The sequence below is a fragment of the Grus americana genome, chromosome 2, assembly GCF_028858705.1.
Source record: "Grus americana isolate bGruAme1 chromosome 2, bGruAme1.mat, whole genome shotgun sequence".
NCBI classification, from domain to species: Eukaryota; Metazoa; Chordata; class Aves; order Gruiformes; family Gruidae; genus Grus; species Grus americana.
Genome location: NC_072853.1, coordinates 123198196 through 123224860, shown reverse-complemented (window position 1 = coordinate 123224860; position 26665 = coordinate 123198196). Strand labels below are relative to the sequence as shown.

At 38.9% G+C, this 26665-nt stretch overlaps 1 protein-coding gene across 2 annotated transcripts in view; it reads right to left on the bottom strand.

Moving 5' to 3' along the window:
- Window positions 1-23029, bottom strand: part of SNRK (SNF related kinase) — a 44392-nt gene extending 21363 nt beyond the window's left edge. The window contains exons 1-3 of one of the 2 annotated variants that reach the window (XM_054815025.1): window positions 22735-23029; window positions 11502-11597; window positions 9450-10143 (exon numbers count right to left, since the gene is read on the bottom strand). In XM_054815025.1, the coding sequence (XP_054671000.1) occupies window positions 9450-10038 (589 nt within the window). In that variant the 5' untranslated portion in view covers window positions 10039-10143; window positions 11502-11597; window positions 22735-23029. The remainder of the gene's footprint in view (window positions 1-9449; window positions 10144-11501; window positions 11598-22734) is intronic. The other variant, XM_054815026.1, reaches the window with a different exon arrangement.
- Between the last annotated feature and the right edge of the window lie 3636 nt (window positions 23030-26665).

Below are 26665 nucleotides of genomic sequence, written 5' to 3'. Positions count from 1 at the left end.
TCACTGCCATAGAAACCAAACTACGTCATTAGCTGTCTATGCTATGCCTGTCTTAAACACAGGGCAGTCAAACATCTGTTATGTTCCAGTTTGTACACTGCATAAAGCATATACATATTCATCTGATTAACCACTGAGCTGGGCTTCACCATTAGCTATTTACTGCTTTCTAAAGTTCCTGGTTTAGTAAGCACTACGCATTTCAGAAAGTCACAATTTATGTGACATTGGGGATCCTTATAACATAAGATTTGCTCAAATTTCTACCATTCCTCAGAAGTCAGGCACTTGTCACACTTTATACGTTATGTGAATTTGTGATTTTAAGCAGCTAAAAGTCCATGCTTATTTTGGAATAGACACATTCACATTTAATGACATAAATTGAGTCTGTTTAATAAAGTTGTTTATTCTAGACCTTTATGGGAAAAAAGATTTTTTTTCCCTCCTAACTTATACGTAGAACTGCTTAACAGTTTACACAGTATATATTGCTCATTTGGTAAGACACGTCTTTCTACAGAAAGCCTGCTGCTTCAGAAGTAATTTGTAATACTGAGTAAATTTAGTCAGGTTTTATACATTTGTCATTGGAATGTTTACTGTAACAGCTGAACACAATAGTTATCTTCCACTAGAAGCCACTTAAGCAAAAAAAGAAAACAAAACAACTTTTATGGAGATGACAGAAATGTTTCCATGTTTATTTTGCAAAGGTATCAGACTGTGGATAAGTGAAGGATGGAAATGAACCCTGATTTCCAGAATCATGGGCAATTACTCTAACCACTATCTTAACACATTAAAGAGACTATCATGACCACTGCTATAACCTCTTCAGAGCAGATCTATGGAAGAAAGTCTAATCCATAGAAGCCTGTTGAAGACAAGCCTTGAAAGAGACTCAGCTTCAGTATCAAGTTCTTCTATGCAGAGCTAAATATGAAAATCTAATGTAAGGATCATCAGCATCTCCGCAGTCTGGGCATGTTCAGGGCTAGGCAGCAACTAGGCAATATGGGCATGTTCAGGGCTAGGCAGCAACTAGGCAATATCCGAATATTGCTGTTTTGAACGTGGACACAAAACCCCATCATGAACTACTTTATTTGGATTGGAATTTAAAGGTGAACCTTCACTGAGCTCAGCAGTAGGTACAGGCTGATAACGCACAAGGATAACAGTGGTAAGCATGCTTGTTACAAGTTGAAATTTAAGATCCTGTTCATAGCGTAGGCTATGGAAGAAAGAACGAACACTCAAATTTATAGCGTAGCTTCACATAGTTGTCTGAAAAACCAAAACACAGTTTAAGAGTAAAAATTCGTATGATAAATCAAACACTGCAGAAAATGAGAGTTCTATTAAAAACAGTGATGAAAAATTACATACTACAGTATAAAAGGATAAAAGCTGGTATCATACTACTGAATTGTTTGAATGGTGCCTATTATATTGTTGATATACTTGTCCTTCAAAAGGAGAATAAGAAAAGTATTTCCACCCCTATATAAGCTAAAGAGATTTAAAAGGTTGTATCCCTTGTATAAAAACTCAATACCAAGATAGTCCAGGATAATTTTGTGTTAACAATTTCAGCATTTCTATGCATTGCAAGTATTTTTACACTACCATGTGCACAGACTGCTGACAAATTTGGAAGATGCTCAAACTGGACCAGTTGTAAATTTTAAAGAATATGGGTAAAGAACAAAGATTATTTTTTTGCAGATACTCTATTTTTAGCTGACTGAACTATTCTTCCTTTCTTTTAACTTGTCATGAAAAAGGCTTTGAATAAACTTGTATACTGACCTCTCTGGTTTTCAGAGATGCCACCATCAGTTAATTCAGCTTTTTTTTGTCTTTGTGAAATGAGATTTATTCTTCCCTTGCAGAAGGCTGAGGAAGAGATCAACTACAATCAATGCTAACATTTTCAAAATTAACAGGCAGAACTAGGTTTTCTCCTTGTTTTAAAGCACTACAAATCCAATTAAAATTACTATTAGAACACATAGCAGACAAGAGAATTAGGAGATATCTTTTCCTTCCCCTATCCCTCCAAAAAAGAGCATAAGTAGCAAATGGCATTTAGCAAATTATTTTCATAATTAGCTTATCTGTCTGATGAAACAGTCTGTTCTATATATGTTATTGTATTTGACTAAGACATGATCATCAGTAACTAGTCTTATCTTTGGAAGCGATTCTTATTTGCATTCAGTCTGGCAACTAGTACTTATTTTTCCCTGAAGACACTAGCATGGGTTTTGCTGGTTGCATAAAACTATTAAAATACAAATAGTTCTTTATTTTTTAGTAACTACTGCATCTCTAATTTCAGTAAGGATATTTTAACAAAACACACCACCATTGAAAGGTCTTACTGAACTCATGCCACTGCCTCTACTCCAAAACAGTTTTATTCTGATTCATCAATTCTGCATTTAGAAATGCATTTCTTTCGCCTTCGGTTTCTCTTGCTTAGCCACATTTCAGAAGTTACAGAACCTACATTAAAAACAAACCCAACATTTTCTGCATGAACTTTCCAGTATTACTACTCCAGAATATAATTAGTCAGGATAAAAATCTGTATTAATTAGATGTAGAAGGAAGTTTCTCTGTATAAAACATGTTCCCAAAATCATCGGACGTGTCAAAGTCTATACAACACATACAGCTTATATGCATGTTTCACTGCAATGTTTTTGGTCTGTCTTTTATATATATATTAAAGAATTTGCTCCAGGTATCTAAGAAATCCTTCATATTTTCTGATGGACAATCTTTTCCTACAGATTTTAGCTGTAAAATGTATACTTTGTACTTTATTTATACAAATTAACATCTTAGTACAGCTTTACACATGAATGCAAAACTTGGGCATCTGGTCTATAACCAAGTAGTAGTAGACATTATTAGGTCCACCAGATCTGTGTTGCCAAATCAGTCAGCTATGGGTTGAACATAAGTAATCTGGATATTTGTTTGCAAGATACATAAAATAAAGCTTCCTGGCTATGGAGATATATTTATCAGAATGAAATCTTGCTCCACAACAGCAGTTTTAAATACTATGAAAACTGTTTTGCCATGAACACAGCAAGATGACTAAGAAACATCCTGACAGTTAAGGTACAATGTAGCTGATATGGTAGTAACTGAAGACTATCTTGACAGCTTCTCCTCTGTAGTTTCGCTCAGATAAATTATTCTTTGCTTCACCCAGCAGTTAACTGGTAAATGTATTAAAATTTGTGCATAAATCAGTCCAGAATGGATCACAGACTCCTACCCTTCATTATAGCCCAGTCATATCATAACTTCCCTTCTGAATACAATGCTCCAATACCTATAACATAACCTCAATAATTTGAGACACTGGAAGTATTTTCTTGTCAACAAACTAATTAATTAGATTGAGGGGAGAAAAAGAAGAATCAAAGGATAGCATACTACATAAGAACTGGACTCCCCTTCCATTAAAAATAAATTTTACTACCTGCATACGAATTGCCACAAACTTAATACATTCTTTGTTAACATGACATGAATATCCTCAAGATTGAAGCTTTCTAAAATTATTCCACAATCAATTCCTTACATTTGCCCCTTCTAAAAAAGTATAAAAAGCTCATTTCTGATCATTTTTCAAGTTTGACTCTGTTTTTTCACCAGTGTGAGTGTTGTGGTTTAATCCCAGCTGGCAACGATACTTGATGAGTTTCAGTCAAATGAGTTTCTCTTACATGGAATGTGAAGATAAGTGAGCTAGGCTGAGTTATCTAACCTAAACTTGCTAACACAGAAGAGGGGCAAGTCCTACCACCTTTCCCCCCAGAATTCTAGTCCCTTTAGTCCAAGCTGCATGCTCTCTTCACCTCCTCTGCACCAGCTCTTCCACTCAATGCTAACGGAACAAACAGCTCTGATAACTTGGCAGAAGTTAAGCCTGCAGAAAAGTTAAGTTTTCTGTCAAATTAGCTAATAAAAATCATTAAATGGTCAGCCATGCAGAGTGCGGCACATGAGAAGCAGGAGCTCTGCCCTGACAAGCAAAATGGAAGGGGAAGACCTCTTATGCTGGAAGCAGCTGAATACTACACTTTTAGCTTTCTGCACCCTTACTCCTTCAAGCTCATTCTGTAATATATCTAACCATAAATCTTCTGAAGTATTGCAATGCAACATTAAAAAGGGAGATTTTCAAAACAAAACCATTGGTGAAAAGCTTTTGTAGGAATTTTTGCTTTTCATTTCTGTCAAGTTTGGCTGTAATCTGATTTTGAGCATACTGAAACTCCAAACTGCTGTCAGGTATGCTAAATGATTCAGTACCATATATGGCTTGCAAATATCTTACCACTTTTTTTTTTTTACTCAAGTCTGTCAAATCTTATATTCAGCATTTTTATAGTGTAAAAGGTTACTGTACATACCCACTGGCCATTATGCTTACATTAGTCACTCAGTTTGTGAATAAAGTGCTATACACATGCAGAAGCATTAGAACTAGCTCTACACAGGTCAGATCGGGTCATCAGGACTACTTAGCTATCCTCAAGCACCTAGCAAATATGGCTGAAGCTTTGAAACACCAAACACACTTCGGCAATACTATATGCAGGTAACAAATGCTTGATGCAAAAAGAAAACAAAAGAATTTGGGATCATTCCAACAGAGGCATAGCGGGTCTAAAAGCAGTATCATCACCTCAGGAAAGGGAAAGGTACGGATGACAAACCCTCTGTTTCCTTTAATAATCAAAAATATACGACTAGATAATGAATACATACAGCCATTATCTTACTATGCTGTCAGAAGATATCCAGGTCTGAGTTGTGCAAGAAAGCCAGCAAAGTAATGAATGTTATCAAGTGGTTGGCTCCTGCAACTTCCAAGAAGGCAGCAAGTTGGATTTGGACTACAAACTGCCAGTTGAATAGCATTGAGCTACAGTAACCATAATATTCTTGTTAGTCATGTCTTATGAGGAACATCTTGCCACCATTCTCTTGGAGTTGCTGTGACAACAGACTACAATGCTAAATAATTGTGATGATACCTACAATGTTATTTGTGCATTGCAGTACTGTTCCAGAGACCTGTGCTCAACTGTGCTAAAAAGACAATCCCAATCTTACAATCTGAATTTGCCCATTTCTCATTCCCAGAACAATGAATTTAGTCTGCAAATGTTTCTATGCATCTACAAAATCACATACAGAATACCCAACTACAATAATAAAAACCTATCAGAAATGTCTATGTGTTCCAGAATAACTGTAGCCTACGCAGCACTTCATACTTTATAGAGATGCCAAGCAGTTAAAATAGAACTTGCTCTCCTCTGAAAGAATCAACTAATCTGAAAAACTATAATTAAACTTTATCACCTAGGAAAGAGGTGATTTCTATTTATTTAATGATCCAATCTCTGCTGATGTTCGTAGACTAACAAAGGAAAAGTATTACGAGGAGCATGCTTTATTCTCTCATCTGTAGTTACCCACTTTTGAATACTGCTGAAGTTTGCTGGATTTACACCACTGCTCTAGACAGAGCCCTGATCTAAAATATGTCCATTTGATTTACAAAGTGAACTCTGTGTGCAACAACAGTCCTCTCACTTTCCTCTGACTAGAACAAATTTTAATTAAGTGTAAAAAACCATGGGAAACTACAAGCATCAGAACTTCTCATTATCTAACTCACTCAGCTTTTTGAAAAGCCCTGGGAACATATGATCATTGCCTAATATTCCTCTTGCATAATTTTAACTACAGCCTTAAACACAAAAGGAAATGAGACCTAAATTAACTAGTATCTTTTCAAGTGTGAAAACTTTCAAGTAGCATCACAAATGGCAGATTAATCCCTAAACTAGCTGAAACAGTTACCTTTCCATAAAGCAAGCTTTTCCATTGTATCTATTAAGCATATAATTTCATAAAGGATTTGCCCTGAATATTTCAGCTCTGTGGCAAGAAAATCTGAAGTCTTTTCCTTTATAAACTCATTCTAATATTATTCATAAGACATCAGAAAAGCCATGTTTGTGGGAAAGGTCTTTGGCAAAAAAACCCTTCATATAAATTTTTCTCGCAATAATTTTTGTGAATCTAACAATTTTGGATAAATGAGAGGTGTGGGGTTTTTAAAATATTATAATGAATGCAAATGTACTTTAACATGCACAGAGTAAAAGCAGGGCAATCCTTTTTAATTTGGCAGTTTAGTAATTTGAGTTGGCTCACAAAGGGGCAGGACTATGTAGTCACACTGGAGAAAGCATGATGTCCTTTCTCATAAGCCACTAGCTTTTAGATTGGTTCAGCTACAACATAATTTCATCCTAACTGGCAAAATATCTTTCCCATTGTCAGTCATTATTATTGCTATATTAATAGTCCAATTCACCCAATAGCTGCATGAGTTCACAGCGCTTCACCATTTCAGGCTATATATACACCTTGCACTTTACTAGCATCAAAAAGCAACTGATGTAATCTCTCTTTTGAAAATGTCTGCTTCTGAATTTATACATACTTCCAGTCCGCAAGTATGACCTCATCTTAGCATGAAAGTTTATCTTTAAAGGTTAAGAAAGGTTTGCAGGAGCTGGTTTCTCAGCTGCATAATTACATGGTTAGCAATAACTTTCCTAAACATATATTCTTTTAAGATTCTACACTTAAGACTCCATTTGGGGGAAGGAAGGCTTTAAAGAAGTCTCTAATTTTTTTCCCCACAATCTTTGCATTTAAAATACACAAATAATTCATATTTAGAGAGCTTACATAGCATATCTTACCTTTTTACCCTCAGAAAAGGAAAACCCAGACTCTGCAAGGTCATTATCTTATTGGCAACTTGTAGCAAATTTTGATATTTTCATTCTGTAACTATTGTACTGACAGTACTTTAGAGATTTTGTAGTGCATTACAAAGTAATGAAAACTGTGCCACTAAAAGAGTTAGAATACAAACACTGCAATCTGTCAACTAGGATAGAAGTTCTAGCATCCAGTAACCAAGACAGTATACTGAGGAATAAGTAAGCTGAAACTAACTACTGATGTGTATTTAAATATTATCAGAAATATAACTTTACTAGCATTCTTAAACATCAGCTAGAAGAAATTAATTTTTTCTAGTTTTTCTACTGTTCATATCAATCTACTCTATATTAGCCAGACCACCTCCTCTCAGAATCCATTCAACCATTTTCTTGTAGTACTATTCAAAAGTTTACCAACCTAATTGCTTTCAAAATCCTCTAAAAAACTATTTATGTGATGCCACCATTCTTATATTTATCATTAGGAGGTTTAAAGTGTGCTTTGTTAACTATATAATTCAATTTGGACCATCTGGTCATAATGCTCTTAATGCCCTCCCCGTGCCCCTGTATTAATCCCCATACACCTTTCTTCCAAGCATCTTCAGTTGAGCAGCAATATCAAAAGTTCAGTTTTTGCTCATCCTCCAAAATTTGACTGTTACTCCATTTTTCAAGAAAAAATTCATATAAGGCACTGTACAGAATATTTAACAAATGCACTTTTCCATCTAATTTCAGAGGCCATTGCAATCAGTTACACTCATTCTTCAGGAAATTCTCAAAATGAAAAGACATAGCAGAACACAGAAGAACTCAACAGTTCGGATCTCTAGCTTGCCACTAATAAAACCAGAACCAACTCACCTAAAACATTTCCAGTACCTTTCCAGTACCTGAAGGGGCCTACAGGAAAGATGGTGAGGGACTGCTTATCAGGGAGTGTAGTGACAGGACAAGGGGGTAATGGGTTTAAGCTGAAGGAGGGTCGATTTAGATTAGATATTAGAAAGAAATTCTTTACTATTAGAGTGGTGAGGCACTGGCACAGGTTGCCCAGAGAGGTTGTGGAGGCCCCATCCCTGGAAGTGTTTAAGGCTAGGTTGGATGAGGCTTTGGGCAACGTGGTCTAGTGGAGGGTGTCCCTGCCCGTGGCAAGTGGGGTTGGAACTAGATGATCTTTGAGGTCCCTTCCAACCGAAACCATTCTATGATTTGACTCTTAAATAGAAATCATTTCGTCAAGCATCACTGTGGCATCAACATGGATTTACAAAACCACAAATAGCACAGACATCTAAAATTCCTAATTATAGCACACTTGAGAAAGTACTTTCAGGTCCAGAAAACCCACAGTAAAATACCTATTCAAAGTTAGAAGTCATAAAGTGATATTCAAATGTTTACGCAAAGACCATAAGATCCACTAGCTAAAAATATTTATATTAAATACAATGCAAGAATTTTTGTTCAGCAGTGTGCAGGAATACCTTGTCAGCATACAAAATTAGCTGATTGATTACCCCAGTAAATTAGCAAAAAAATTGCATAAGTCAGTCTTAATTTAAACCATCACTACAGCCACTACTATAACCATAGCAAAACACACAGAGCACCATGTACAGCATCCTAACAGGTGTTAAGACAGCAAAAGTATCAGATACTGGGCACAGAAGAACAAGAGGCATGTTAACTACAATAACCTGGTTTTGAAGGATCATTTGGAATTATATGTACCTAAATTTGTTGGAGAAGCAAGTTCTACCTGAACCAACAGATACAAGCAATCTGTATGACTACAGGACATTATTCAGTGACTATCAATGTTTACAGCTATTTAAAAAATCCTCTAAGTTAATTCTAATAGCATATGCAGTAGACATAACAGTAAGAGAATTATCTGTCATAGTCTGTCTAGCACACTCCACTTTCCAGCTAGAAACATGAAGACTAATTTACACATTACCATTTCTCTTACCTTTTAAAGAATTGGGAGCAACTGGGAACTCACCCCCTACTTTCAGTTCACAGACAAGAAAAGCACATACAATGGGAATAGGGAGTTAAAACCTTCCTTAATTCCCTGTCTCCTCCTATAGCCAAGTTAGTACTTATTAAAAATGGATTCCTACCACCTCGCAACAGAACACTTAAGTAGCCTGTGCTCACAACTTCATTCTTATATGGCTAAACTGAGCAAAGAAAAATCACTGAGTGGTTGGGGTTTTTTTGCGGGCAGGGGGTGTGATGTAAAAAAATTAAAACCAGGCACTTTTCTGAAAAGAAGTTGAGTCCTCTAACAAAGCAAGTACAATACACACATTGCATTCACATTATTATTAATAGAAAGGTTAATTATGATGTATACAATTGCATAATTTCATACAAAAAGAAGTTTTAAGTATTTTTGAGTATGTCCGAGTATCTCTTTCAAACACAGCTGCACCAGCATTAACTCATGTGTAACACATCCAGGTTATAATATTATTTCTTGCCAATTAGCTGGCTTCCACATATGGCATTATCTCAAAACAGAAACAGAGCAGTACAACATCATGGTACTTAGGTTTAGATTACTGGTTGAATTCAAAGAGGACATACCCACTGCTGGTGCATCATATTCATCCCCAAGCAAAATTTCAGGAGCAGAATATGCAAGAGATCCACAGCTTGTGGTGAGCTTCTTCCCAGGTTGAAATTTGTTGCTGAAGCCAAAATCAGTCAATTTCACAAGTCCTTGTTTTTCAAAGAAGACCACATTCTCTGGTTTTAAGTCTCTATGAACTACGTGCAGTTTATGGCAGTAGGATATAGCATGAACTATTTGAGCAAAGTATTTTTTTGCTAGATCCTCATTCAGACCTTCTTCATGTTTCATGATGTAATCAAACATATCTCCTCCATCACCTAGCTCTAAGATAAGATAAAGCTTAGTCTGGGTGTCAATCACTTCATATAGCCGTACTATATTGGGATGCTGCACTAGTTTCATGCATCTAACTTCTTGAAAAAGATGTCCAGTGGCTAGAGTGTCCAGTTTGGTCTTGTCAATTACTTTTACTGCTACTTTTTCACCTGTAAAGACATGCCGAGCAAGTTTGACCACAGCAAAATGGCCTCTGCCCAAAGTTTTATCCAAGTCATACAATCCTGCAATTTTTCCATCATATCCTCGTTTGAAGCCTGCCATTCTGTTTCAGAAGATGAAATAATATTTAAGCTCTTTGGATACGTGATCTTTTCATATAAGAGTATCTGATGCAAATAAATAGTCCATTGTCACGGCCAAGCATACCTAAAAATAAAGAGACAAGATTATATAGTTGTATAAAAATAAGCAAAAATTATTATCCTGTAATTCCCTTAAAGTTACATTGGCACATTATTACAGATTACTTGTGAAATTCTTCAGGGGTTTTTGCAAAGGGTTTGATAAGCCATGCTGTGGTAGCCAACAGATTTCTGAAATCACATTATCACTATGCTTGAAGAAAGTGAATTTCAACAGCGCAATAATGAAAATTTCTCTGAAACTCAGTGGCCTTCATGTTCTTGAGTTAGAAACCTTGCAAGCAACACTTGAAGAAATTAGTATTACAAGGATGGTTAAAATTGGCAAAGCTGAAATGTGTAACTTTCCCAGCTACATTAGAAATCAGCTGGGCAGCACAGAATATTGACAAGAGAAACATGCTTGATTTATCTTATTTTTGGCATATTCCTTCATGTTGCAGCATTAAAGAGCTCTAATATGAAGTTCTGATGGCATGACTTTGGGCTTTTACCTTCTCCCTTTAACAGCTTCCTGTTTAGCAAAGCTCAGACTGACATACAAGACTTAATTTTGTTACTCTAATTAGTTTGAGCATTATCAATCAATACTGTAATTACAACAAACGAACAAAGCTTTACAGGCTGAAATGAAACATTTGGGTTAGATGTACTCTTAGTGCTAAATAAAATGTCTTGTTAAATATTTTGACTGGAGTTATAAAAACTAGTGTTAAAAAGTTTGCATGTAGGCTGCGTATGTTCAGTAGTCCTGGGAATGAGTCAGGAGAAGGGGAAGAAGAGTGGGAAGGAAGGGGAGAGAACTCAAGAGTTCAGCTTATTTGTGCTGAACTCCTGCTTACCAGTTAATTTGGCATTTAAGCAAACAAGATCCAACTTATAAAACATTCATAATCAAACCTGGTTTTGAAGGTCTTATATCCCATCGTCCTTTTTTTCCCCCACACACAAAGCTTCCCAAAAACTTTTCCTGCATCTTAAACTTAGATCGAGGTTCAAATAAAAATCTGTAGCTATCAAAAAGCTAACCATTTCTCTCACTTTGAGTGCAAAGTAGCTAGAAATATGAAAATTAGATGGCTTATTGCCAACTCAATAAAATACAGAAAACATAGCTCTTTAGAATATATTTTCACAGTTTCAAAACTGAACTTCAAAAACAAAATCTTTGAAAAGGAAGCTGGCAAACAAACAGCCCCTTACATTAGTTATTCTCAAGTTGAAATGTAAGCATTAGATTAAAAACACTCCCTGCTAAACAAGTTATTTCACAGGCAGTGAAACTAATGAACCTGGTTTCATATGGATTCAATTACAAGGTTGGGGGTCCTGTGAGGATTCTCTGATGTTTAACAAGCTCACCTTACTGCTTCTCTCAGCTGGAGCCATGGTATAACTTCTCTATCCAGCTGTCTACTGCCACAAAGTCCGTGGGAATTCAGTTTGAGACCTCCACCCCTGTAAAATTTGAATGAAATCAATCAACTTCTGAAGCCTCATAACTTAGAAAAGGAACAGGGTAAGTGTAACTATCATATAAACATTGGGGTTTGGGTGTTTTTCTTTAAAGATAATCATCAAGCTTTAAAAAACCTTCATTGGGTTTTATGTTACTGTACCCTTTCATTCTGCTATTAAGCACTATGCTTCAGATGCTCTTCCAAAAACCACTCCACTTCACTAGAAGATGCCATAGTATCAAAATTGGGTTTGGCATATCTGCTTCCCAACACAGCCCATACTGCTCATCTTGCAAAGCTTCCCCTACCGCTCCCAATTACCCATGTAATACCATCTCATCCTTATTCCAGAAAGCACAAAACTAGATTAAAGAATGCTACATTAAACCAAATGCTCATGTCAAACACCCTCCTACCTGGTAAGTAACCATTAAAGGATGCACAGGGAAGAACACAGCACAATGGCAAGCATAACAGATAATGAAACTTGCCTTATCTTTAAGAGATACAGAAAATTCTTTACATGAGAGGGCAGTGGCTTTATGTTTAATAATGCTTGATGGATTCCACCCCACCCCTCCTTGTGAAACTGGGCAGGTGCTTTATTAGAGCATGTGAATTTTTAGTATCAAGAACACCCTGGAACAAGGAGTTTAATACTTTAACTATGTGCTGTGAGAAGAACCACTTCCTCCTGTTTGTTTTTAATCATCTGATAATTTGTGCATCTTCTCATTCAGTCTGTTCCAAAACAAGAACTATCATACTCTATTTACCTTGCCTCAAGCAACTCACAGTTTTAGCTTCCTCCCTTCCTAGCTTCAGTTCAGTCTTGTTCAAGTCCTAGTCTGTCACTCCTTTTATTCCAGAGGTTATTCCACAGGCTTTAGCATTCTTCTCACCTTTCTCTACACATTTTCTGGTTTGTTCTATACTACTTACTTAGGCCAGTTTGGGGTTTTTAACTACTACTGAGCACTGACATAATGTTTTCATATAATGCTTTGTTATATAATGTACCATCATACTGACCTAACCCCCAAAATGCAGGCTAATGTAAAATAGTCCATTTTCACACATAAACCACCTCACCTTAACCTGTATGAAGCAACAGGGGAGATATTAATCAGCGGTGCCCCATATGGCTGTGCAATGCCAGAGTCTCAATCCTAAAAGGATTGCAAGCATTTAACAGAAAAAAACCCACCAAAAACCCCACCCGAACACACTTTCTAGAACTGCTGTCTCCACAGCACCCTAATCAGACTCTTTACTGCTTCTAGATTAAATAAAAATAAAAGAACACACAAACTTAAAGACAACTTTTTTTACTGCCACTAGGACATCATGCCTCCTTTCAAATCTGTTTTAACCATAATGCATCCTATAGTCAATACCTTATACTAAACTACTTAAAAGTTTTAGAACCCTTAAATTTAAGAAAGACAAAACACCATAAAAGTTGTGTCAAAAACAGCCAGCCATTCCCTATGCAACTGAAGCTACCAACAACAAACTCCAGTGCTCAAGTTTTTACAGACTATTTATTTCTTGAATGTTAAGTCAAACTTCAAGATTTACATCTCTATTCACACGAATTCATCACATCCTACAAATCCTGCCCAGATCATGAAACACCTTTACTCTCTGAGCAGAAGACGCATGGCTTTAAGATAGATTTTCTGTTATGTCTCAGATTCGAAAAACACCACCCGCAAACAAGACAGAGCTTTCTTAGTGCATGGCAAAATCAAAGTTTTGTTACTGGAAGAGGTAAGAAAGATGGAGGTTAAAAAAACTCAGTCAGTTTTGACTTAGCTTTTCTTTCTTAAATTCAAGAAGGTTTCATCCCTGGCAAAGCTGAAGGCAGACAGCAAGCCCAGCCAGATGTAACAGAACATAACTTGTATGAATTTAAGAAACTACAACACTCAGCAGTAAGGAAAGATTTATACTAATTATTTTCTTCACTTGGCACACTCTCAACCATCTTTATATAAACTCAACAAGTGTTTTATCTCTAAATGACAGAGTACACATAAACATCAACCTGTCAACAAAATTCCAGCAAAAATCAGTTATGCTTAAGCCATGGAGAAATACATCAGACAGTAATCAATAGGATAAGAGCTTACAGAAATGGAAAATAAACTATGTTTACTAATGTTGCAGCCCCATTAGCTGAAATAAAATTAATGCAGATTTATTAACAGTTTAACATAAAGTCTCCACAATACCTCCACCAACTAACTTTTAATTCTGTGGTTTTAAAATAAATTTTCAGAGATGAGGCTCCCACAGCTAAACACAAGGATCTTAAACACACACACGGTTTGAAGTGAACATACCAAAATTACAAATTGTTCATTAGTAGGAAATGGATACAAATTGTTGATTAGTAGGAAATGGATACAAAACTGTCATAGTGCATATAGATATAAACCTTGATTACAATTTAAATATGCTACCTAAAGGATCACACTTGCTATGCCAATACTTTTCAGAGAAGTAGTTTCTTTTTCTCAGTTTCTCTCTAGAGTAAGAAAGCAGAATTTTTGAAAGCACTGAAGGATCAACTAAGAGTGCACTTTCACAAGGTACCAGCTTTCCAACTGAAGCCTCTTTGTGACCCTTTCTTTGCAGTTGTCTCCTTAGTTACATCAGTAAAACTTTTGGGGCTAACTATAAATGGAATCACCCAAAACTTCCAGATTTAACATATCATGCTCCAAAACAAGGTTAGTTTTAATGACAGATCATTTCAGTGATCCAGTTTACAATATGACCTCTGGGATAATCAAAATTTTGACCAGCCATGCTTTGCCAGCAAGCCAAACTACACTCTGAGGAAAAACATTTAAGAGCCAGTTATATCACAGAAAATATTTACCTTTCTTTTAATTCACATTATCTCAAGTCCCTTATAAGTTCATTTTTCAGCATTAGAGAGTTTGGGTTTTCTAGCTGGTGAGCTTGCTAACCATTAGCAGTATTTAATCCATGTGGCAAATTATTGTTTTCAAATGCAGTTTTCCCTAACTATAGCAGAATTCAGCTATGCCCCTGATATTCATTTTATGCAATGTAGACATTTACTAGTAAGTAGATTCAGAACAGATCCTTCCTTTAATAGAAGCTTATATACCCTATCCCACAAAACACTGCAAACAGCCTCTGTACCAGAGATCTGCAGAAGCCGTTTTGTAATATCACATGCATCCTATTAAGAGGCTTAACAACAGTACTGTGATTCAACCATCTCTAAAAGATGGATGTAGAGATCTCTAATAGATTTGTTTAGAAAGACAGCATGTTTCAGAGACACTAGTTTTTCTTTAAGCAATTCATCCTGTCCAAAAAGTTTCATTATATTATACATTATACTCAAGACCAGCCTGGTTCATCTTAAAGTGTGTATTAGCTACTTACTTTAGAAAAATGAAGACTTAACATCTCATTTCAACAAAATGTTACAATACTATCAATGCAAAAACTTCCCTGCATTATCAGGCTAACAGACATAAAAGCTGAAGTAATCTTCACTGGGACTTGTCCGTCCACAGACAGCTAACCATTCCCGTCTCTCTTCACAATAAACGGAGACTCAGTCACCACAGATAAGAGTCTATGATAAAACAAATTGCACCCTAAAGCAGACAGCTAAATAGATCAAATGAATCATATCTTAAAAGCACGCATTTTTGTTTTCTGTAACAGGAGTTTGGGATGACTAGTTCAGTGGATGTACATATTATATGCATCCACAAGATAGATTAAATAAATTTCCTTGTTTCTCCTTTTGTTCTCTTTTGTCTCAGATGAATAACAGTATCTATACCAATTATTTATTTACTACATAATTATATGTTGAGTGTAAGACTTATGTTGCTATTCTTCCTAGAAACAGTAAATGAAGATTTGACATAAACTGATCTCAGAGATCCAGAAGCAATTTTTTTTACTCTGAAAGCAATTTGTACAAATCATTAAAATTTGAGAGCAAACTGAAGGAAGTATCAACTCAGTATCCAAACTGTGCAAGTATATTTTTCCACATTTTACCAATATTTCCTATCAATTTTTATCTGCTACCCTACGAAGAGATACCTTCACAGCCTAATCTATGAACCTTTAAAAACAGTCTGTCTTTGTTACTGTATGAGACAACTTATATGTGATGTTACACCTTCACCAGTGTGTCAGTCTACTTCCCCCAGAGGCCTTTCGATCCTTTTATATAAGGAAGAGCCAACACGCCAGAAACAGGTACAAAGCATTGCAAGAGTGAAGTGTGAAGAACATACACACTTAATGCATACCACATATTCTGAAAACTAGTCATGATTCAATAATTCCTCCAGAGTATTTGAAACTTTAAGCCTCATACTACCCAATATTCCTTGAATATTCAAGACACAATATGGGACTTGGGATCCCAAGAACCTGTATTCTCCTTTTGTTTCCACACACAGGTGTCACAGCCCAGCAAAGCCCTTCCTCCCACACCTTCCTGTGACCTAAGCCTTCACAACTACCATTCAAAGGTACTCAAAGAAGCGATGGCAATCTATACCTGCCCGACAGCCAAACACTTTGCAGATGCAGCATTCTTAGGGGGTGGGGACAGTGGCATTACAACTCAGCCCTTATACACACAACGTTATCTAATGCTTTATTTTCCACTTTGCGTGACTGCACCACAGCATACACGCATATCTTCGCCTTCACTGATGACAAACCCCATGAACTCTCCTGCTCCTGACAAGTTCCACAATAAAACACTACCGTAGATTTTTTAAGGCATATATGCACTTTCATTTTCATAGTAGGCCTCACAGTCATCTTCCACAACATCAGCATCCACCTCACAGTACGTTACTAAAATGTCAAGATGTATCAGCAAGTCCCTCTACCATATCAGCATGGCTACACCTAAAATGATGAAGATAGAGTTATCAAGTAGTTCTATGTTCCAAACATAAAAAGAAGAATTAACTTGCACAATTTAATGACATTCCCTAGTTTTAAATAGTCTCCAGAATTTGGTCTGGAAAGATATGGGAGCTGCCAATTGCCGATTAATTTTTGCTATTAAACGTTTGGGAAGCCTGTAGTGAAGTGTTAGTGCTTTGTTATTTTAGGATGTATCGCAGGCAGAGCTACTGATGCCTAGCCTTAAACTCTTCTTAGAATCCAGAAATAAAAACAAATGCTAACAAGAATGCTTCAACTCTAAGGTCCATTATTCAGTGAACAGCCAGCAGCAGAAATATTTGGCAGGCCAATAAACTTAAAACATTGTTCACAGACCTATAAACAAAAGGTTGGAGGGGGAAGAGGTAGCATTATGTATTTGAGAAGAAATAAAAGTTACTAATATTGTTTTGTAACAAAAAATTAAGAGAGCCTGCATGACCTGAGATCTAAGAGCAAGGCTTTGAGGCAGCTACAACGTATGAGAAAAATAAAATTTAAATATGACACGATTCAGGTTTATCATCAAATAATACATTTATGTCTTAGACAATAAATTCTCAAACGTTTAGACCTACAGATTGCTGTCTGCCATCCTGTTTTCTTGAAGTCACAGTACAGTTACATCAAGTATGGAAAGTTTAAACTTTCTTCTTTCACACAGGTTTGCAAAGCTGCGGTGAGCTGTTTGCAGAACATAAGTAAACAGCAAGCTAAAATTTGAGAACTGTGTTGTAGAAACTCCACTAGATAGTCAATACCTTTGTGAGAATCATCTTCAATACAGACAAGCAAAAAAAGCCACTGGATCTAAATTGGTCCTTCAAGGCCCCCCATTTTAAAAGTCAAGAATGTATATTTCCTCTTTCACAACACATAGGCAAAAGAAAAAAATACAGACAACACTGAGGTAGGTATATACTGCAAAGTAATAGCAAGATAGTAGTAGTAGTAATGGCAAGCTTGTGATTACAGACTAGACACCAAAGCTATTAAGAGGACATATGTGCTAAGTGATCAAACTATAATCCACTGACAAACCCACTATTAGTAGTCACTGGCATTGATTCCAACCACCTCTAGCTGTGAAACGTGTTAGAAGCCAAATACTTTCATAACCTCTCTGATCATCACTGTAGTTCACAAGGCACTTTCCATTTCTACGCAATCTGCCTTATGGATTTGAGAACTCAGCAATAGCTTGACACCATTTAAAGTCCTCACACCAGTCACAGCTCCAAAAGCAATTAATTTCATGTCTCTGTTTTCCTCTTGTACCTACTCTCCAAATCCATTACGTAGCTAAACAAATAAAAAAGTAATACAGACACCATCACCCTGTTCACCTATCAGATGCTTCAGCAACACACCACTAGAGATCTAAAGCTGCTCTTAAAATACTATTGCAGAGGAAGAGAAGAATACCAGACCTTCCCAAATGGCCATGTCCCCTAAATTATCTTCTGCAAAGTAGTATGCAATAACATCTTTTAAAAATTACTTGCTCCACATTTTATGATATCTGCTAGTATTTTCTTTCTGTATCTGTAAATCAGTTATAAAACTCTGTTCAGATCTTGTGATGTCATGATGTATAAAAAATTAGTTTCAATTGAAATGATCATGTTTTGCAGTTCCTACTGAAATAAAAATTTCTCCTTAGCTACAGGAAATTAACACAGTATCTTAGTTACAGACATTCATAAACCTAACCAATCAAGATGTGGTATCAAAGAAGTCTGAAGATCACAGAAACCAACAAGCTTTTCAGTCAACCATCTTATAAGCAGCAGAGATAACTCATGGTAGTTGGACTCTCTAGCCCAAAATTATACTTTTCTAATCTTGATAAGCAGTATCCAAGTAATTCTCACAGGCTTTAATATTCTAAACCTCATCACGTTTTCCTTTTTTCTTCTTCCTCCTGTCCTCAAAAAAAATAACTAGGAACATGAAACTGATGAAGAAACTCTCTGCATATCAGACAGAAGTCATATTATTGTGATTCATGACTGTATCACTATCTTTTAGACAGGATGTTACATCTTTATTTCTAGGAAGTCCACTGCAGGAACTTTGCAGAAAACAGACAACTCTGATTCCTATTCTGCCAATCTGGACACTTTTAGAGGAATCACCTCATCTACTCCATGTTCATGAATTCTTAGAATTGTTTCATCTCTTTCTAATGCCTGTTTATTAACATTACCATGTAACTTTCTCATGCCAGTGTAGCAAAGACCACTAACAGGAACTCTAAACATCGCACCATTAATGAATGAGCACTTCAGTGTGGCTTAATACTAAGTTACCACTGTTGTAACAACACCCAATGTCATCTTTGTTGTGTAAATTCAGAATCACAAACATGGTTTTTATTCTGTATCAAGGGAGGTGAAAGCATCAAACGCTAGCTCTAATATGAGTAAACAGATGCAAATATGCACATGTATTGTTAGTACCTATTATGAGCAATAATACTTTCTATGAAATTTCTTAAAATGATCTCTGAGCTCAAATTTCAGATTTATTTGTTTAGCAACCTCTCTGATAAGTCAATTCCATACTTAAGTTTTATGTCTAGTTACCTCTGGGATACTGACATTTTCCTTCTAGTACATAAGCTACTTAAACCTTAAGAAATAGCACCTACCCCAACCTACAGTTACTTATTTTCAATACTTTATCCTCATTTATAGCATCCTAAATTAGTTAGTTAGGAACTGGCAGACACCTAGAATTCACCATGCTTGAACATGAACTAAAATTATAGAAGTCTAGGCTATCATCTTATCTCTCAGGTAAAGTTGGTTTAAGTCCAGTGAGTAACTAAACAGGAGACTGCTGCAGAAAACACAGAATGATATATGAAGAGCAAAAACCAGCCTGTCAAATTCAGTCCAACATTCATGTCCCAACACTGTTGTAGAACATCACTGTACAACTGAGAGATTCAGCTTTTCAGAAAGCAAACATGCTCTCTTTTATATTTCACAAGTGTAAGAGCTACACAGCACTTTTTCCTCATTAAGTCCTTAACATTGGTGACTTAATCAACTTATGTGTACTAGAACTCTGCCAGGGTAAGTCATCCTAGAATTGTTAGTGAATATGCAGTTTTTCAAATCCTCTTAAGCTCTTACATAATACTGTTATGTGTATTAAAACAACAGCTACTTTACATTATTACAAGAGCTGTAGGATTCCTGTTAAGTGCTTGAAAGTAGCGTGACAAGGAAGATGCAGAACCTCATAGGTTAGTAAAGTTAAGAGCTTATACAATTTAATATTACTATATTCCTCATAACTGCAGTTCAGCGCTATATACAAAAGACAGTGTCCCTGATCTCAACCATGTTTCATCAGTTTCTTATTTTAAGACGTAAGTAGAAAACATGAATAAGTAGGAATGGACAAAAGTTCCTGAAGAAGTTCTACAGCTAGAGCATTTCAGTGGAATTTTGAAAGGAGACAAAATCCAAGAAAAGTAGTGCATTATGTCATGAGACACACATTCTGAGGAAAAGAGCTAGCTGCACCAGGATATTGTGCCCTTGAAAGCAAGGCAGGCAAAGCAAGACAAAGGCACTAGTTTGGCATTACAGTTGGGATAAAAAGGACAATGATACACCGAAGGTGCAGACTGCAAAAGAATTATTCAAATATGATCTCAAAGGCAGCAAGTTAGAGCCTTAAAAGAGATCAGGTTGGTCAGAACAGTGCATGAGGAAGATGACTACTGCAAGTAGAAGAATATCTGCAGTAGCATATTAACATGCATACTCTTAACATGCTATTTGTTTAAAATAATCAGAAAGCAGACTGTATCTAAAGTGCAACCACCCACACCACATGGGAATATCAATTCTCATAGCAAGACGATTCAAGGACCAGCAGTAACCTGTACAGAAATTTCAGCATCCAGAACTCAATCTGTACTTTCTTGCTTCTCGATTGTGTAAAAAGAAAAAAAAAAATACACAGTTTATCATTGAGTCCACTTACGATGTCATCTTCCCTTTTCCCTGTTTTTGTTGGAAGCTTTAGGTGTGGATCACAAAGATTCTCTTAAGAGCCAGGTGAATGTGCTGTCTTAGACGATACCTTGCCTACACCAGGCACTTCTGGTGTTACATGCTTTTACCAACCACTTGAAAAACCATGCCATCATTCTATCACTTTTCTGGTCATTTAGAATATTCAGGAAAAATGTGAGACAAGACTGGACTTTCTCCTCCTTAGCTTTTATTGTTAAATCATCAAATCTGAATGTTTTCATGCACTAGAAGGGGCAGATATTAGTCTATTTAAGTTAACATTTCAATGTGTTCCACAAGGTAATATTTGATTGCATTATGTAGCAATGACTGTTAGTTCTTGTAAGTTTGTTTCAGATTCCTTCTTTCTAAGGATCAGCAATAGTACAAAAATAACCACCAGCCAAGTTCCCACTTTCTGTTATATACTTAGAGCTATCAAATCCCCCCCATATCATTCATTAACCCAGTTCATGGTGCATACCTTACAAGAACTGCTTCATTCTAACATAATAAACATTTGCTTGTAAACACTTCTATATAGATTTCATTTTGCTGAGATTCATTAAACTGGTCCTTCCCCAGAGCCTGAAGATCTAAATATATCCATAATAAACAACTCCAAAAAGCAGCCTATACGACTAAGTAGCAACTGCACTACAGAGGGCAGGCGTAAGCAGATTTGCATGCAATTCATTCATGCTAGATGGCTGTAAATCATACAATACACTTCAGCTGCTCCAGGAACTGCAATGGTACCATTGAGGAAACCACTTCTTTGCATATCTACTCTTACCAAGGTCTTGAAAAGAAGATGATCAGTAAGAAACTATCTATACATAAGTAAAAACCCAAAGCTTTTTATATGTCCATATCAAGCTTTCTCCTTCACAGGTGTTCTAGTGTCCCTTACCAATAAAAATATCCAATCTGAAAATAGGTCACACTTGTTGCCAACCTTCCCCTGCACAATATAGGCTTTTTCCCTAGTGGATGTTCTCCAATACTTTATTCAGTCTACTTATTAAAGAAACACCACCAAAACCAACCACACATCTGTCCTTCAGTTATTACCAAGACCATACATCAACCACAAACATCTTTAAAAGTAATCTTCCATAAATTTTAGTAGTGGAGTACCACCTGAGTGCCAAAACCCACCTAGTAAAAAACACAAAGACCCCTCTCCAGGACTCGCCTACTTATCCGACCAATTTCTATAGTAATCTAAAGGCAGTAAATTCAACACAGTAAGTGTACTGACAGAAGCAATATGCATATTGACAAAGAACGAGGGACACTTGTGCTTTCAGCCTCTGTCAGGGGCATGCTCCAGCTCTGTGAACAGAAAAGACGCCAGCTTGCATTCTGAGCAAACCTGTTGGCTATGCACCTGGTTCCGAGGGGTAAGATGCACCGTCATTCCCCCAAAACGCACCCGTGACCGGACCGACTCTCTAACCGGAGAGCTTTAGCCTCGCTTGTTTATCTTTTTTTCCAAGCGACAGAAAACAGGCGGCGGAGCTGGCGAGGGCAGCAGGGTGGCGGAGGGGCAAACTCCCCGCCACTTTTCCCGCGGTGACCCCGCGTACGCTGCTCCAGGGCGAACGGCGAGGACACACACCCCGGCGGACACGCACGGGCACAGACACGCGCGGGGTCAGATGGCAGCGGCCGGGAGCCGGTCACACGCACGCCTCGCCACACGCGCTGCTGCCGCGGGGACGGGGACGTGTCGCACGGACACTGCCTCGGAGGGGGAAGAGGACTCGCGTGGGGCACGCCGGGCTGTGCCACGCCAGGGGGCACAGGAGGCTCCCGCCGGGAGCCCGCCGTCCCCGCAGTAACACCCGCTCCTCCCCTCCCCCAAATCCCTCTCCTCAAGCCCCGGGCAGCACCGACACACCGACCTTCGGCGGCCGGGAAACGTCCCCCCTCCGCCTCCTCCTGGGCCGAGGCCGCCATTGGGCCGGCCGGGAGGAGCGCGACGGGCGAGGCCGGGTCCGGGAGAAACGGAAAGGCGAAGGGAGGGGAGGACGGGAACCCACCACACCCCACCGGGCCGGCCCCGTCCTCACCGGCCCAGCCCAAGCTGAACCCGACCCAACCCCGCCGGCAACTTACTGCCTGCAGCAGCGGCGGCGTCTCCTCGGGCCGCCGCACCCCGCGCCGCCCCCTGCATGGGCAGCACCCGCCGCGCCTGCCCTCGGGAGCGGGGACGGGGAGCGCGGCGGGAAGGGAGGGAAAAGGGGTCGAGGACAGCAGCGGGGAAGCTCAGCTGGGCCGCGGGAGCTCAGGGGCGGCGGCTGCGGCGACTCCTACCCCGCGACCAGCTGGCTGGTTTGCGCTCCGCCGGGCCCTGCCGCTGCGGCGACTCCGAGACGCAACTGACAACAACGGCCGCGGCAGCTCGCGGAAAGCCGTTGGGGGGGGGGGGGGGGGGGGGGGGGGGGGGGGGGCGAGGCGGGGCAACGGACACCCGCGCGAGCCCCTGAGTCGGGCACCACTGCGCCTGCGCAGCGGGGAGGCCGCGCCATTGCCGTCACGGCCGGCCAATGGGGGAAGGGAGAGCGCGTTCGACGGCGGCGGGGCGGGGCGGGGCGGGGCAGCGAGCGGCGGGTGGGGAGGGGAAGGGGAGAGGCCGCCTGAGGGAAGGGCAGGAGGGGGCACTTGAGGGGACGGGGTGGGTCCGCCGGCTGGCCGGCGGCACTGGGGGACAGGGCTTGCTGCCGTTCCTGCCCGCCCTGGGCTCCGACTTCGTAAAGGTCCTGAGCAGTTCGCCCTGGAAACGGCAAAAATAAGAGAGGAGGGCAAAGCGTTGAAGGTCTGAGGAGAGGGCGAAGCCCGCGGGCCCACCTCCTGGGTTGGTGGCAGCTCTGCCACTCGTTCGCCGCCCCTCTCCCTCTGGAGGGGATGCTGGACGTGCTGAAATGGCCATACCAGTGTTTCCTGGCTGATCCCATCGCAAGTGAAGGCGGTAGAAACAATAGCATATTAATAAGAGTATAGAGATGGCGGCCTTTGTATCCTCGGCTGGTTGCCGAGGTAGTGATGGTATGTGGGCAGATTCCCCTGTGGTGAGAAGGACAGGATAAAGATGGGTGGTGGAGGTTGGCTGGGAGTAGGGGTAGTGAAAGGAAGGGATGACATTGAGGCTAGTAGGAAAAAAAGTAGGCCAAGGAATGAGCCTGACAGGAGTTTTGGAGGGAAACAGCCATATATGTAATGAAGGGGAAGGAAAAACCTCGAACAATTGTGCTACAAAAGCATTCGGGCTCCTGCGTGCTGAGGGGTATGAGCAAAGCGGTTGCTCGGAGCATCAGAAATAACGCAAGACTTTCCTCTGAAGATCAAGGAAAGAAAATCTTTGAATAGCCAGGGAAAGGAAAGACTTAAACGTGGCACTTCACAAAGTGCCCCTTTTTTCAAATAGAAATGGCCAATCAAGGTATGTGGAAAGAGAATACAAAAGATCATTATACTGAAGCCCATTTTTAAGCAAATGTTTGATAAATGCTTTTTGCTTTTCCCCATGCTTTGACAAAATTTAGATGTCATTCCTTCATGAATAGCTTATAGTACTTTGTACAGCAGGGGCTATTGAATTAACCTGGAATTTCTTAGGTTGAAAACAATCATTTGTGAATAAACTCAACTAGGAAATACAGTTCAGGAAGTGACTAAACTGAAATAGTGTAATCATATGTAATAAAAAGGACCTCATGATATCATATTTTAAGGTTTCAAAAGAAATAGAAAAAAATACATAAAGATTTCAGGATTGATCACTGCTTCCTAATGAGAATGTCTTCATTTTGTTGTCATTTAAACCATTCAGTAGGCCTGATTCTCCACTCTTGCACCAATTTGACACCAATAAACCACAATTGATTGCTGAATTCACAAGACAGATCTGATGTAAGAGATTGCAATAACCAGCCCATCATCTCTGGCTGCCTGCTCATCATTGATTTCTCAAGTCTGAGTTTGCACCAGCATGCAACATGCACCACTTGGATTTCTAAGCCTACTACAGTCAGATGACGCCTAATGTTTATGGTTCTGTAAAACTTAAGCCTAGATTCTGTCTCTTGCTTTCTAGTTAATAATAGCTATGATTTCCACTTGTTTTTCTGTTTGAGTTTCATTTGCATTTGGAGAAGGCGCATCCTTACAAAGACCATATACATATGAAAGTTGTAATGATTCTTCAGTTCAGTGTTACTAAATCTCCCTTTGCAAAATACTTTGCCCTAAAGGACTTTTTAATATTTGCTCAAACTCACGTTATCTGTTACATGGCCATACAGGGTATCACGCTCAGATGCACTCAACCATTCAGTGTGTTTGCATGTGTGTTTGCTTATGTGGGAGAACTAGTGGGTGGAAAAGGATAAAAAAATAATATTCTTGCCTGCGATATTGCTGTTGGGTCAGTGGTATAACACAACAGTTCTTTTACTCAATGTTATAAAACTTTGTAGGTGAATATGTGTGAGACTAAACACAAGAAGGGGGTCAAGGATACGTGCAGCACTTAAGGGGAAACAATGGGGACTGGGAGAAGTCTGGCAGTCACAGTGGGCTGGAATTCAGTACAGGCTGGTTTGCCTTTTTTCAGGCAGTTTTATTACTGCTTACGCTAGATCGCACGCTGCTGGGTAAGACCAGTACCATTCCCCCAACAGGCTAATGTAAATCTCCTGTCACATATACAGTCACTTACACTGGGCTTTGTCTTCAGTGGCACAGGGCCTTGTTTAGGTTTTGTGAGGTTTTTTGCAGCGAAAACTTAATGTGGTAGCTACACACCTGTAAAATCAGACAAGCTGCAGCTAGGTTGCTTGGGGAGGTCAGCACTACGCTGCTGCTTTTGGTTGGCCTCACCTGGTTTATCTCGCAATAAAAGTGCCGTGCCTTGTCTCCACGCCGGTTTTAAAACAAGGTAGCTCATACGCGTTAGCTATGCCGCAGCAAAACACACCTCATCCGTCAGTCGTTAGCCTGACTGTATTTACCTAGGCAAGGTGACAGCAACAGCCCTCATGCATCTATTTGAGAGGTTGCTCACAGCATATACGCATCCAAATCAGACCAGACGACGTTCCTCTTTGCTAAATCCAAGCTTAGTCTACTATAGAAAGAAAATGGTAGATAATATTTGTTTTTACAGAAGTCTTACTGGCTTACATCAGAAACAACCTTATTTTATATAATATAGTAAATGTGTAAGCCGTCTGTGAAAAGTATGGAGTATATACACATATGAAATTGTTAGTCTACAGTATTTGAGAAGGGATATGTTTTTCAAAAGATGAATCATTATGGTTCACCTGTTTCAGAAATTAGGCTAATACTTAATGTAAATTATTTTGCACCTTTCCAATGAGATGTGTTTGAAATGCAAAATAGTGAAAATATTGAGATGTTTTAAAGTGCATGAGGCTTAAATAATGACTTTGAACCAGCCTTTGTCAGCCTATCCATTCTCCCTAGTAATTCCCAAACCCACTGGTCAAATCTGAATTAAAGGGGTAGATATCTCCAGAATTACATGTTTTCCTAAGTGTCATGAAACTAGGGCTAGGTACTGGAGAGTAACCTTACCTGTACTCCCTGTACAGCAAAAGCTGCAGTGTGAGCTCACCCTTTATTAGTCACAGGAGAAACCACATGGATGAGAGTGGCTTTTTCCCCTCAGGGTGGAAAAAGCTTCAGTCAAAATTCACACTTCATTAGACACTGGATAATCTGAGCATGAGGCTCAAATCCATAGGCCTCATTAGTTCCCTTTCATTATTAAATTATTAACAGTTTCCCTGACAAAGCAGAGCAAAGCAGCTGCCTTTGGACAGATACAGAAGAGCACAATTTATACTGAAGCTTATGCAGGACATTCAGATATTACATTTCTTAGTAGTCTCGGTGCTCGCATTTGAATGTTCTGTACATTTCCACCATCAGAATAGCTAACTCAGGTTTCTGGGCTGGTGCAGAAACTGCATCACATACAGTCTCTTTTCTGAGGTCAGAGCTCAACTAGAGTTAAGATTTC